Source organism: Bacillus rossius, chromosome 2 (genome assembly GCF_032445375.1).
Source record: "Bacillus rossius redtenbacheri isolate Brsri chromosome 2, Brsri_v3, whole genome shotgun sequence".
In the NCBI taxonomy this organism is placed as follows: domain Eukaryota; kingdom Metazoa; phylum Arthropoda; class Insecta; order Phasmatodea; family Bacillidae; genus Bacillus; species Bacillus rossius.
In genome coordinates this window covers 85,043,286-85,056,967 of record NC_086331.1, presented here as the reverse complement: position 1 = coordinate 85,056,967, position 13,682 = coordinate 85,043,286, and the positions used below count along the sequence as shown (strand labels likewise).

At 32.8% G+C, this 13,682-nt stretch overlaps 1 protein-coding gene across 2 annotated transcripts in view; it reads left to right on the top strand.

The window, feature by feature from the left end:
* Positions 1–13,682, top strand: part of LOC134529424 (adenosylhomocysteinase-like 1) — a 133,104-nt gene that overhangs the window by 69,946 nt on the left and 49,476 nt on the right. For both annotated transcript variants that reach the window (XR_010074575.1, XM_063363489.1), the window contains exons 9-11: positions 8,802–8,952; positions 9,045–9,197; positions 10,629–10,794. Coding sequence is in view for 1 of the 2 variants with exons in the window: in XM_063363489.1 (XP_063219559.1) it covers positions 8,802–8,952; positions 9,045–9,197; positions 10,629–10,794 (470 nt within the window). In the remaining variant the exon portion in view is untranslated. The remainder of the gene's footprint in view (positions 1–8,801; positions 8,953–9,044; positions 9,198–10,628; positions 10,795–13,682) is intronic.

Below are 13,682 nucleotides of genomic sequence, written 5' to 3'. Positions count from 1 at the left end.
TTGTATTCGTTTTGTCATATGCACCAGAAGTGGGAAAATAAATAAATTAACGTCAACAACCATGGACTACAACACCACAAAACACACACACACCATTGTGATGGCCATTAAAAGAAATAAATGTCATGGTTTCAATGGTGTATAAATAAATCAATAGTCACAATCGATCAAACACCATGTGATACAGTAGCAGCTTGCTTGCTGTATTTATCTATAATTAAACCGACGTTGCGATTCAAAAATATATTAAAAACGTAAATAATGGTTTAAGATTCCAGATTAAATTACTAGAAATTATTTTTTATTTATTTATTTATTTATTTATTTATTTATTTGTTACATGCCACACCAACAGCACAAGGCTCCAACGGTGGGCACAACATGTAAGACATGTAAAAAAAACAAATACAGTAACAGAACAGAACAATAAATTATAAGAACAACAAAAAGTAGGACAAACAAAGACAAGACAACATAACATACAAATATCCATATGAGTGCTTAACTTCTGAAAAGTACTTAAAATAACAAAAAAGTTTCATGAGAGTAATAAATGTATAAATACAGAACATATAATATTATGTGGAAAAATACAGTTGGTATCCTTAGATTAATACATCTGGTATTAAATAATTTAGGTAATAACATTAGAGCATAAAGATAATTAATCTTTGGATGCCGAAATAATAATTTTTTTAACAAGTTTTTTCTCTCTGGTAGGTTGTAAGTGATTAACATACATATTAAAATTGTTAACAAGTCTATATATAATATCATTTGTATTTAAAAGTGTGCACAAAAAGGTGGGTTACGGCTATTAAAAGAAGGAATTTTAATGCCAGTAACATCAAATATATGAGGACATATAAGATTACCATAATAACAATGGAAGACAAAAATGGCATCTAAGATCTTTCTTCTAGTTGATAATGAACCAAGGAGGGAATTTAAATCTATGTTATTGATGGTATTTAATTTTTTGTTAATATAGTCAGATACTTTAGATTGAATCCTGTCAAGCTTTTCAATATCAGTGTTATTGATGCTGTTCCATATAATAGAACCATATTCAAGTTTTGATCTTATTAGAGCTGTATAGAGGGAGAGAATAGAGTCAATATTGGAGGTGTTGAAGGTGATAAATTTAATTAGACCAAGTATTTTGTTAGATACCGAGATAATGTTTTCAATGTGAAGATGAAAAAATAGTTTTTGATCCAGTAAAATTCCTAGGTCTTTGACATGTTGAGATTTTTTAATAGGTGAGTTATCAAGTTTGTATTCATATTGCAATGGGTAGGTTTTTCTAGAGAAGGTAATGATAGCAGTTTTTTCCATGTTTAGATTGACCAAATTATTTGTGCACCAATTTGCAATTTCTGTAATATCACATTGTAGAAGATAGCTGTCATGATATGAAGAGATTTTTCTATATATCTTTAAGTCATCGGCAAAAAGAGTGCCAACTGAGTTCTTTAATCCAGATATTATATCATCAATGTAGATATTGAAAAGTAAAGGAGATAGTGTGCCACCTTGAGGGACGCCAGAAGGAGTTGGGTGGAGATCTGAACTTATATTCTGTACTGAAACATAAAAGTTTCTGTTATTTAAATAGCTTGTTAACCATGATAAATATTTATCACTTAGCCCAATTTTGGAACATTTACTTAGTAGTATTTGATGATTAACAGTGTCGAAAGCTTTAGCTAAATCAAAGTAACAAACATCTACTTGACCACGTGTGATGACTTCTGAATAAATAGGATTAAGAAAGGAGACTAAGTTTGTCATGGTTGTTTTACCTGTTCTGAACCCATGCTGTGAATCAGACAATCTATTATTTACGTTAAACGCTAAGTGTTTAAATATTATTTTGTCAAAAATTTTGGCAAATCCATTTAACAGGGATATAGGCCTATAATTTGAAACAATAGAAGTTTTGCCCTTTTTGTGTACAGGAATAACCTTGGCAATTTTCCATTTACAGTAAACTCTCGCCAGTCCGTGGCCCGAGAATCCGAAGTTCTCAGAAATCCGGGGTATTTCCGAAGTGACATGATCGTTACTGTTTAGATGTATGTATCACTATTCTCAGTGGATGATAAGAGCGACGCTCACTGATATTTATAGCGCGGTAAAAGGCTCTGAACTGGCGCGCAGTCATCTCGTTCCCGTCAGATAACTGTGAAATTTGAGCGGTGACCGTAACATTATATGGCGGGAAAATAAAGATAAAGGTGTAATGCCTTTTCCTCTGGTGCTTTCAAGAAATTTTTTAACGGTTTTTTACACCTAAAACTTCAAAACCATGCCTTTTAGCCATTTTAACTCCTCTTAACCCGATATAAAAAAAAACAGTTGGGCATTAGCAAATTCTTAAATGCTTTTCGTAAACAGACTCCAGTCGGATATTTAGAGTAGGTTGGAAATCGCGTAGGTTTTCCTGAAGCTCTGGGCACCGTGTGTCAGTGTGTGAAACATGTTGCCAGTGACAAGTTTCCTAGCTGTGCGCGGCACACGACTGTAGTTGTCATGCGTCACACGCCGGGAATGCTGGCCGGAGGGAAGGTGAGTATAGTTCATTTGCGGTAAAAATAAATACTCTAACCGCCCTGCTAAATTTTTCCATTAAAGAAATTTTGAAGTTTCAGAGATTTTCCAGCAGAAATAATGTTCTGTAACTAACAAACAAATTGTATCAAAAAATTAACGGTAAATGGCTGCCGTGGGGGGCCTTAAAAAAAATGTTCATTTTACCGGGAATGGACTATACAACCTGGCTTTCGTCGCATGCAGTGTGGAGTAGGGGAGGAAGGATGTTGACAGTTTCACACGCAGAAAATGGCTAGAGGGCTGGAGAGAGGGAGAGAGATGGTTTGTTGTCTGGGAGGGAGAGGTAAGCCGTATGACGTCATGCATCCGCTGCCTTTGCAGCCGCCAGCCTGTCTAGACGAGATTCTCGCACTCCCACTTACGTCGCACAAGCTACTGCTGCCGTGTTTTTAAACGGACTGTCCAATTTTTTTTCTCTTCTTATACGAACATTAGTAAGTGCACTATAAACCAACACAAAATATATGCTGCATGTTAAATAATAGCTTTGTATAAGCTTTTATTGTGAGTTTTACCATTTTTTCCCCGATTATTTTTGTTTTGTGCCAAAATTTCAGATTTTTTGATGGTTCTAGTGTACAATTAACAAATGATTTTTTTTTTTATTTCTCCCGTTTCTCTTTAGTTTAACTGGACTGGCCGTGTGTCTGTGAGGGAGTGGCCTTGAGTCTCTTGCCAGCTACGTATCGCTTCTCTCAACCGCCCCTCCTAAATTCACTTCCCCTTATCAAGGGGCTTCCCGTTTCAGCGCACGCCACATTGCTACGCCTAGCTCTTTCACATCAAAGTGCGACTTCGGGTGCCATTAATTTAATTTAAGATGACTTTAAATTACTTTTTACACAATATACTACCAACTTGAACAAATGGGTGTGTTAAATTTAATCAGGCCAGGCTGTAAATTTTCAGGAAAAAAAATTTCTCGTGTGCTTCATTTACTATGAATGGACTATACTGGTATTGTTTACGTACCATTCTGTTAACTTCTCAAGTGTCTTGTTTATTATGACGTCCTGTGGTAGTATTACATGTTCATTGACTACCATCTTATCTTTTAGAATTTTTTTTTGTATTTTAATGAAAATTTTTCAAAAATCCGAAGTTTTCAAAAATCCGAAGGTCATAAATCCCCGACACCCACGGATTTGCGAGAGTTTACTGTATCAGGGTAGATGCTATTTAGAATACTGAAATTATATATATGCTGTAAGAGAGGAGCAAGGATTAAGGAGCAACCTTTGATGATAAAATTTGGTATGTTATCAGGTCCTGTGGACAATGTAGATTTTAAGGTTTTTATACTCCATAGGACTAAACTAATCGAGATATTAGACATTGGAATATTGTATGAACAACAAGGAGATATGTTTTGGTTATTTGTGTTATTTGTAGTAACATAGACACTTGAAAAATATTCAGCAAAGGAATTTGCAATTAAATAATTATTATCCGTAATTGAGTTATTAATTTTAATTGAGGGATGCTGACTATAACCCTTTCTCATTATTTTAACATAATTCCAAAATTTTTTAGGGTTTTGCTTAATTTTATTGTTAATATTACAAAGCCAGTTTGTTTTATCCCTACACATAAGTGATTTAGTTTCCTTACGGTAATCTGAGAATAATAAATAGTAAAAAGGATTCAGATTTCGTTTATATAATTTATGATAGTGCGATTTCTTCTTAAGAGATTTTATTAGTTGGTTGGAATACCATAGGGGATATTTTTTAGCCTTTTTAATAGTAGTAGGTACAAATAAATCTATAAGATCATTCATTGTACACGTTAAGTAGTCAACCATGGTATTTATATTTTTAGAATTGTATAAAATTGACCAGTCATGGTCCCTAAGAGCAATAAAAAGGCCGAGATAGTCACCAATCTTATAGTTTTTATATGAAGACGGTGTATTATCGTTTATTGACATATCAAATTGGAAGTTTATCTCTAATGCAGGATGAAAGCTATCTTCTTTAACTAGTGGTTCCAGAGCTTTGCTAACCAGACATGATTCAATATTAGTGAGACATAGGTCCAAGAGTTGGGCCGAAGGTTGAGTTTGATTAAGCTGAATTAAACCTCTTGCTGATACAAAGTTGATTAATGATCTGGCTTTCGACTTAATATTTGAATGAACTATATTTTGGGTATGTAATTGAGGCCAGACAATGCCTGGAACATTAAAATCACCAATTATTAATAAAGAGACATCAGAATTCACAAACTTATCTTCAAGGGCCTCAAAGTATGAAGTGTAAGCTGAAGGAGTTGTTTGAGGGGGAATATAGATATTCCCAATGATTAAAGGTTTATCATGTGTTCTTATATTTATCCAGACAGCTTCTATTCCTGGATAGTCATATTCATGCGTAGATGTTACATTTTTGAATTTATGTTTATTAACAGCAGTCAGGACACCACCACCTCTACTCTTCAAAGTTAATACAGGGTCCCTATCAGATCTATAAATAAGGTAATTATTGTTGAAATAATGAGAATTCAGACTATTATCGGTGAACCAAGTTTCAGTTAGACATACTAAATCATTATCACTACGCGAGATGTTTTCAAAAAATTCAATTGCTTTGGTTCTCAAGCCTCTTACATTCTGATAAAATAAAATAAACTCCTCATTTTTAAGTTTCACACTGAACTAGTGAGAAGCCCCTCCAGGCGCTAAGGCAGAAGTAGGAGCAGATGTAGGCTTAGAAATAGCAGTAGAATTAGTTGCGATGTTGCAGGTAGAGGTGTTTAGTTCCTCGGTAGTGGATGAGTTGCTCAAGATTTGTTCTGGGTGTAATTTACCATAGAAGGGGCTTATTAGGCAGCCGCTGGGCCAAAACACAATGTTATTAATTCGACTGAAGTCCTCTTCTAAAACCTGAACATGGAAGGAGGCATATGAATTGAATTTAGTTTTCATCTTCGTTACTTTAATATGATCTAAGTTCAGTTCACTTGAGATGTATTCTACAATTTCTTGTTCTTGTACACTTGGGTCGAAACGAGTCACAAAAAGAGCTTTCATTCTTTTGGGTGCTGGTTTGGGTATCATTTTAAGTGTGGAAATGTTACGAATCCCAATTTTCATAGGAGTTTTCTTCATTTCCGTTGAACGTTTAATGTCACTGGTATCTCTTGTGTTGGACTTGCGCCTATGTTCCACTAACGTGAATGGTGTACTGTCGACACGTTCTTTGTCATCGTGTCTCATGACGCATCGGGATTCCTGCTGACTGGTAAGTAGGTCACGCGGCTGGCTGCGGTTTACCGTGTCCCGTTGAGAAATTACACGTTCCGCTGTCTTGTGAGTGGAAGAATTCTTAATTACTTGACTATAAGTTGCATTATGGTCTTTACCTGATGATAAATGTTCCTTTATTTGTATCATTTCTTGCCTAATTTTGACAGTTTCTTCTCTGGAATCAAGGAGTAGCGTTTTTAACACGAGGTTCTCACTTTTTAGTTCATCAACTTTGACACTTAGAGAATTCACTAGATTATATAGAGCTTCCATATTTATTTGATCTGACTTTAATGGTTCGATACGTAGCTCGTACATAGGTTTATCACATGATCCCGTCGCATTAGTAGGAGTTTTTTTCGTGGGTGATCGAAACATACTCGGATTATGTTTATAATATTGTTGAACTAAAATACAATTTACCTGGCTGCCGTTAACAACAAAAACTCATGAATAACTACGGCTTAAATATGTAAATATGAGTTCATTTAATAACAAATTTGGGAAGACAGCTTTTTAAAAAAAAGATAAACGTTTTTTGTGAAATTGATTTCAGTGAATTTCATGGTAATTCGCAGTTTTTTAAAAAAAAATTTGGATTTCTATGTAAAATAGCAGGTTGTGGAAAATAAGGCGAATAGGCACTGAAATGAAATGTTGGTTAGTTAGTATAAGTCAGTTAAGCTGCATAACTAAATACTCAATTTTTTATTTCGTAATTTAAACATTGTAACAAACATTTTCCATATAATTACTGTAGATGACTTTACTTAACCAACCTTTCACCTTAGTATTATTTGTCTAATTTTTCATGAGTTGTTACATGATGTGAAAACAGGTGTGTGTACTTTTGTACGTGCGTTAGAAGTTATACGTCTTTTTGATTAAGATACGGAACTATTTTGAAATTAATTGTAACAAAAATTAAATAAATACTCAGTATTCAATATTAATTTAAACATGTGTATAAATTTGATTTTTTTAATTTAGTTAAATAATTGAGATAAATTTGAATTAATAATGAAAATCAGTAAATATGTTGAATGTTTATTCTAATTTATAATGCAAATAAATTGTACATGTGGCAACATAACCTCACTTATAAAAATACACTTAAAAAGTTTATAAACACAATTTATATCACTAATATTCACAATAAATTATTTTCTTAATTATATGGAGCAGTATTCAATATCAATCACTAAATTTCTGAACACGAGTAACATGTAGTTCTGCAGCTGCTGCTGGATTTGCTACCGGAGCAGCTACATTGACTATCAAATTATTCTATTTGCAGAGAGAAAAGTTAAACTATATAATGAAATGTCTCTGATGAAACCATAATAGAAATAGTAAATCCTAGCATGTAATTGATTTAAAATTCATTAAAAATTAATACTATATAGTTTATAGGTAACCATAAATTATTAAGTATTAAATAATAGTGGAACTACGGTTATTATAAAGTTTTATTTTTTATTACCTATGCGAATTCATGAAAATCCTTTTTCCTAAAAAAAAGTCATTAATTTAATATTACTTTAAGTAAAAATATTTCATACTTAGTATGAAATAATCAATCTGATAGACTGAGCTATGAATTCTGTAATATTATAGCAATACAAAAAGAAAAAAAATGTATTAATATATATTTGCATAAAGCACAATTTGTATAAACCAGTAATTTGTAATTTAAAAATAAAAATAAAAATAAAAATTCCACTGCAGAATTTTTAACCAAATGTCTTTAGCTTATTAGCCACTCACTATAACCACTGCGCTACGAAGCCTACATGGCTTGAAACTTGAAATTACTCTTTACTATGAATTTTTTAGTTTACCAAATATATTCCACAGTAGTTTCACTATCATAAATTTCATTTGGCACACCAATACATTTGGTATGTCCCCTAATTTTTATGAAAGTGACTATATATGGGTTTATATTCATACACGTGGGTCCACCATTTTCCTGTGAAAATTTTGTTGCATGATGCGCACGCATCGTAAAAATTCACTTTCCATCATTTTTCCATGATGTGCCTAAGAAAGAATAACTGAAAAAAAAATTTTTGTAGATTTCTATTCAAATTAAAAAAATTATATTTCCACAGCCCTAGTTAACACATACAACCCTTAAAATTTTCTTTTTGCCAACTAAGTTTCCAGAACCAAAACATATTGTAATATTATTTACATTAATTACATATTAAAATACAATATTTTAAAAACAAGGAGTTCATAGTTGTGAGAGTTTAAATTTTGAATTAACTACATTCTCTCCATTCTTGAATATTTTTCCTCAAATCTCAAATCTTTCAAGTACTAATTTATTGTTTCATCTGAAGTAAATAATCTCCAAGTATATTTAAATAAACCATCTAAATTTAAATTTTTAATGGTGTTTACCTTTCTAAAATTCACGTTGGACCATAAGTTGTACTGTTCTGTGCTTGTGATATAGTAATAAACAAACAGTATTTAATTCAGCCTATTGACTTATAAATGGGCTTTCAAAGTTTTAAGGATGGGGAGAGAAAGTAGCATGGTGATTGAATGGTAAAGAAATATATTTGCTATTTAATCAAAACAAACCAGAGAAATTAAACAACCACGCATTTGCCTCCAGCCAAGGTGAAATGGTTTTGATTATCACTGAGATCAAACTCCGATGTTTTACAAGTAAAAACATGGTTTTACAGTTTCTCCATAAATTTATTTGTTTGCTCCATTTAATCATTTCACTCTATCCATCCCAATGATTCAGTGTTGACTTGAGATATTCACATAGTAATTCAATCATTTATTCGGGAATCAGCAGCCATTTTTTATGGTTTGAGTGAGGTAACACATTAGAAATTTATCTGTTTCTTTTTTGTGTTATGAAATACTTTCATATGTTAGAATATTATTTAGTTATTTTGCTTTTGTTTTTTAGGAATTGTGGAAGAAAGTGTCACAGGCGTTCATAGATTGTATCAACTATCCAAAGCTGGTAAACTAAGTGTTCCTGCAATGAATGTAAATGATTCTGTTACAAAGACCAAATTTGACAACCTTTATAGTTGCAGGGAGTCTATAATTGATAGGTAAGTTATATTGATTTCATAAATTATAACAGGACACTCAAAATATGTATTTTAGCATTTTGTTGAGGTGATCTTCGTGTTTTTATTTTCAGCTTGAAGCGTTCCACGGATGTAATGTTTGGAGGCAAGCAAGTTGTTCTTTGTGGTTATGGTGAAGTGGGTAAAGGCTGTTGTCAAGCTTTAAAGGGCCTTGGGTGTGTGGTTTACATTACTGAGATAGACCCAATATGTGCTTTGCAAGCATGGTGAGTATGTAAACAGAAAATTATTTTGTAATAATTATGTAGTAGTTGATTGCAAATGAATGTCTAAAGGTTTAGCTTTTCAGCAAAAATATTTTTAAAACCTTTGCAAAATATTAGCATCTTTAGTTCAACTCTTCAACCTGTAGCATTGCAGGGATCAAAGTTAGTCTTAAATTGGAGTCCCAGATCAAATATTAGTGTTTGGTATACTTTTTAGTGTAATTTATTTTCAATTTGTACATGAAAAATGATGACTTGATAGTTGTTTAAAGCTAATTTGCAGTTTCTTAACAAATTCTCTTTTAATTAGTTTTTAAGTAACTAAATAAAAACAAAGACTGCTTCCTCATTTGAATTCAAAGTGACATATTTTTGAACCCCAAAAATAATTTTACTAGTATTATAATAAAACTTTGAAAAGTACAACATCCTAAATATGAGATGATGTTATAGTTACAGTTTTATTTTTTTGTTTGTTTATGCTGCCCAGCTCATCATTAATGAGGTTGTTAGAGACAGATGCTCTCAAATGAAACAAGGCAAAGAAATTTGGAAGTATTGGTCATGGCGAGTAGTAAGGAATCATCCCATATTTGCCTAGAATCATTTTGGGAAACAATGGAAAATTAAAATCAGGATGACTAGATTGGAATTAGAACATGAATCATTCTCAATACGATTCAGTGTTTTATCATTGAGTTCAGGCATAGTAAACTCAACAAAAAATGCTAAAAAAACATTTGGCATTCAAATAGAAAGATGGGTACTAGTGCAATGAATAGTCCAGTTAAATTTATTTTTGATTCAGTTTGCACATTGTCTCAGTAGTAAAACATTGAACACATTTGAGAGTACTAAGTTCTAATAGAGTAAAAAGATAAATGTATGTTTTTTTACATCTTTCTGTTATGCACAGAACATTCAAGCAATATGACCTGTAAAGATTATAGTGGACTTTGAACCACTTGGCTTACAAATTGATTCTCATAAATTGTAGTAGCACTAAGGTCTGAGATCAAACCAGTTACCATTACCACATGAGTTTGACAATCTACTGATCCCAATCACAAGTATACAAAGTGTTAAATGAATGCTGTTTAAAGCTTATTTTATGAATATAATGTAAACTTATATTTTTTACGAAATGCTATTAAAGCTAACATTCATTTTTCTTAATGTAAGTTAGAAATGTATATATAGGTCATTTAGGTAAATCTCAAATGATTTTTCTAACATTTCCTACTTTTTTATCATCAGTCTTAATATGTTACTGACATCCTCATATGTCTAGACTATAGATTAGATTGCTGGTCATAAGTTGCTGAATATTTATCATTCATTGAACATTTATCAGCTACATCTTTGATTTAACAGTTATGTTAATTTTCATTTCGTGCCTTTTTATACCTATAGTATTTATGTTTTTTGTAGCATGGATGGCTTCCGTGTTGTGAAGCTCAATGAAGTAATCCGTAATGTTGATATTGTCGTAACGGCAACAGGAAATAAAAATGTTGTCACACGAGAACACATGGACAAGATGAAGAATGGTTGTGTGGTGTGCAACATGGGTCATTCTAACACCGAAATAGATGTTGTGAGTTACTTTTTTTATTAAACTTTTTTATTATTAAAGGCATGATAATGTTTATAAAACATTAATTGATTTTGCCAAATACGTTTGTCTTTATTTGATGAGAAAGTTCCCTCATGCAAAATTGTAGCAGTGTTAGTTTGTATGTCTACCAGATCCTAGGGGGGTGGGGGTCATTATCCTGTCATGCAATTAATTTTGTTCTCGTAGCTATTCATACCAACCTATCATTATTATTAGGATTTATGTTAAATGGAATTTTGTACTTCAGCCAACTGCGAAAACAAACACAAATATGTCAATTATTTATCAAAAGGGCAGTTAAATGACAATATGTGTAACAAAGCTAAACAGACCACCGTAAGAAAGACTTAAAAGATTAAATGATTAAAAGATTCATGTACTAAGTTAACAACAAAGAACAGACTTGGGGTAAAATAAATTGATTTTTTTCTTTTTAATTTTACATCTCTGTGTGATTTTATGAACACACAGGCATGCTTATTGAGGAGTTTTTGTTTTATTGGAATTAGTAATTGCTACACCTCTCAGTTTTGAGGAAAGGATTAAGCTGGAAGGGGTGTACAAATATTCTCAAACACTATAGTTGCAAAGGGCAATTAATCAACTATTCACATTTGAAGGTTGAATATTGAAAATTTAAAATTATGAATTTTACATGCACATCTGTTTTGTTTCTAGTGGTTGTTACAAATGCCTTGATTTTCTTCAAAGATTAATGTTTTTGTTTATAATATATCAATCTAGTTACATTAACATGTACCACATGCATTTTCAAAAAGTATATTTTTATAAATTAAAATTAGATTCTTTATTTAATCAACAGATCCTGGTAGCAAGATAGTGGAAAATAAACACAACACCATTAAAAATAAATATTTTTAACAGGAATACCAATATCTGCCATATTTTTTATGCATGGACGCTATCATTTGTAAAATGTTTTTAAATAAATATTCTAAACATTTTATTTAATTACAGTCAAACATCAATAATACAAACCTGAAGGGACCATAATTTTGTCACTTTGCAATAATAAGGTTTGCATCATCCAAACAATTAGAAAATGTAATCACAATTTTTATATAACATCTAAATCAAATTCAAATAAAAAAATTTTCTCATTTAATACTTGCATCATAAAACATCTAAAAAAAAAAATATATTTTCTAAGAAATCTTGCACACAATTTCATACAACACCAAAGTACTTTTCTTTGGGATTGTAAAATACAATTTTTGGATTGCTACACCTGTGGCTAAAAAAAAATACTTTGTACTGTACTTTTTGAAGGATTTGTGGCAATAATAAAGCAACTGTTTAGAAACTATCCACTAAAAGATATACCATTGTTTTGGGAGAATATGTAATACCTAAAAAAATTTTCCCAACCTACACTAAACACTGGCATCAGTATTATTTTAATTGATAGTTCACATTGATTCTGTTGTGTACTGTTATATAGTAGTTTGTTTGTGTAAATAGTGTAAGTAGGTTGGTTGGCCTGTTGTAATGAGCTGTGTTGTAATGAGTTTGTGCCGGGACGAGATGTGTGGAAGATGTATGCTGAGCATCTACAGTATTAATTTGTGGCGAACAGAGTTGAGGACAAAGAGGAATAATAAAAGGCTATTTTTTTTCACAGTATGTGCACTGAGCTATATAACCTGGTAACATCACTGGTATCACCAAAAGCATCTGTGGCGTGAGGGATAGTGCAGTTCAGCATACCATGCTTTCTAAAGTCAAATTGACATATAAAGATACAGTGGACTTAGCTACAGCAGCGGAAACAAAGTCGGAATGTGCACGATTTGCGTGGAACAATGAATGACTTAGTGGGAGCAGTGTCAGTGTTAATGACATACAAGAATGCATCAGACCATAGGCACACATCTGAAAACCAAAATGCCTTCAACAACAGGAATGCACTGGACAGCAGACCCAACAGGTGGGTGACGGGAAGTAAGCCAGTGACAGAGCATTCGCAAACCTGCTGGCGATGTAATGGCTGGCATAATCTACAAGGTAGCAGACATCAAGTTACGATTAGCCATTTCAGTTCATTTAGAGCTGGCATGCATAGCAAAAAAGAATCAACAATCCAGCAGGGGTGTGCCTAAGATGACAAACGATAGGAAGAGCAGTGCTAATTACAGCATGAAGGTGGATTATGATCTTTAGAGAATGAGGCAGCAACATACAGCTTGTACAATATGAGTACAGTATCACCATACTCTCGACCACCAATCCACATGGAAGTATGGTTAGATGACAGACAACTGAACATGGAAGTGGACACAGTTGCTAGTCATAATATAATTAGCAATGATACATTCAAGCTTTTGTGGCCAGAGGAACCTGTGCTGCGAGACGCAAACTTGGTGCTCCAACATGGTCCCAACAAAAACTTTAAGTGCTGTGATCATTAGAGGTAAATGTAAGAACTAAATAGACTAGGTTAAGGTTCTTAGTGGTTGATGGGAAGATTCCAAGTCTGTTGGGCCGTAGCTGAATGAGAAAGGCAGCAGAAGTGATCAGGGAACATTCAAGGGTATTTGATGATCTGGAACTCGGTCACTATATGGGGCCACTGGTGAGCATAGAGGTACTGTCAGACGCTAAACTGGTGTTTCGCGGAAGCCGATCTGTAGTTTTTGCCTTGATAGTGTGTATCGGGAAAGCAATTGATCAATTAGAACTTGAGGTTTATGAACCAGTAGCTTATTCGCAGTGGGCAATACCCTTAAGTACCAGTTCGCAAGACTGATGGATCAGTACGAATTTGTGGGGACTATAAATTTACTGTCAATGTGGTATGTAAGAAAAATTTCTACCCACTACACACCATAACTGAGGCATTTACCAAC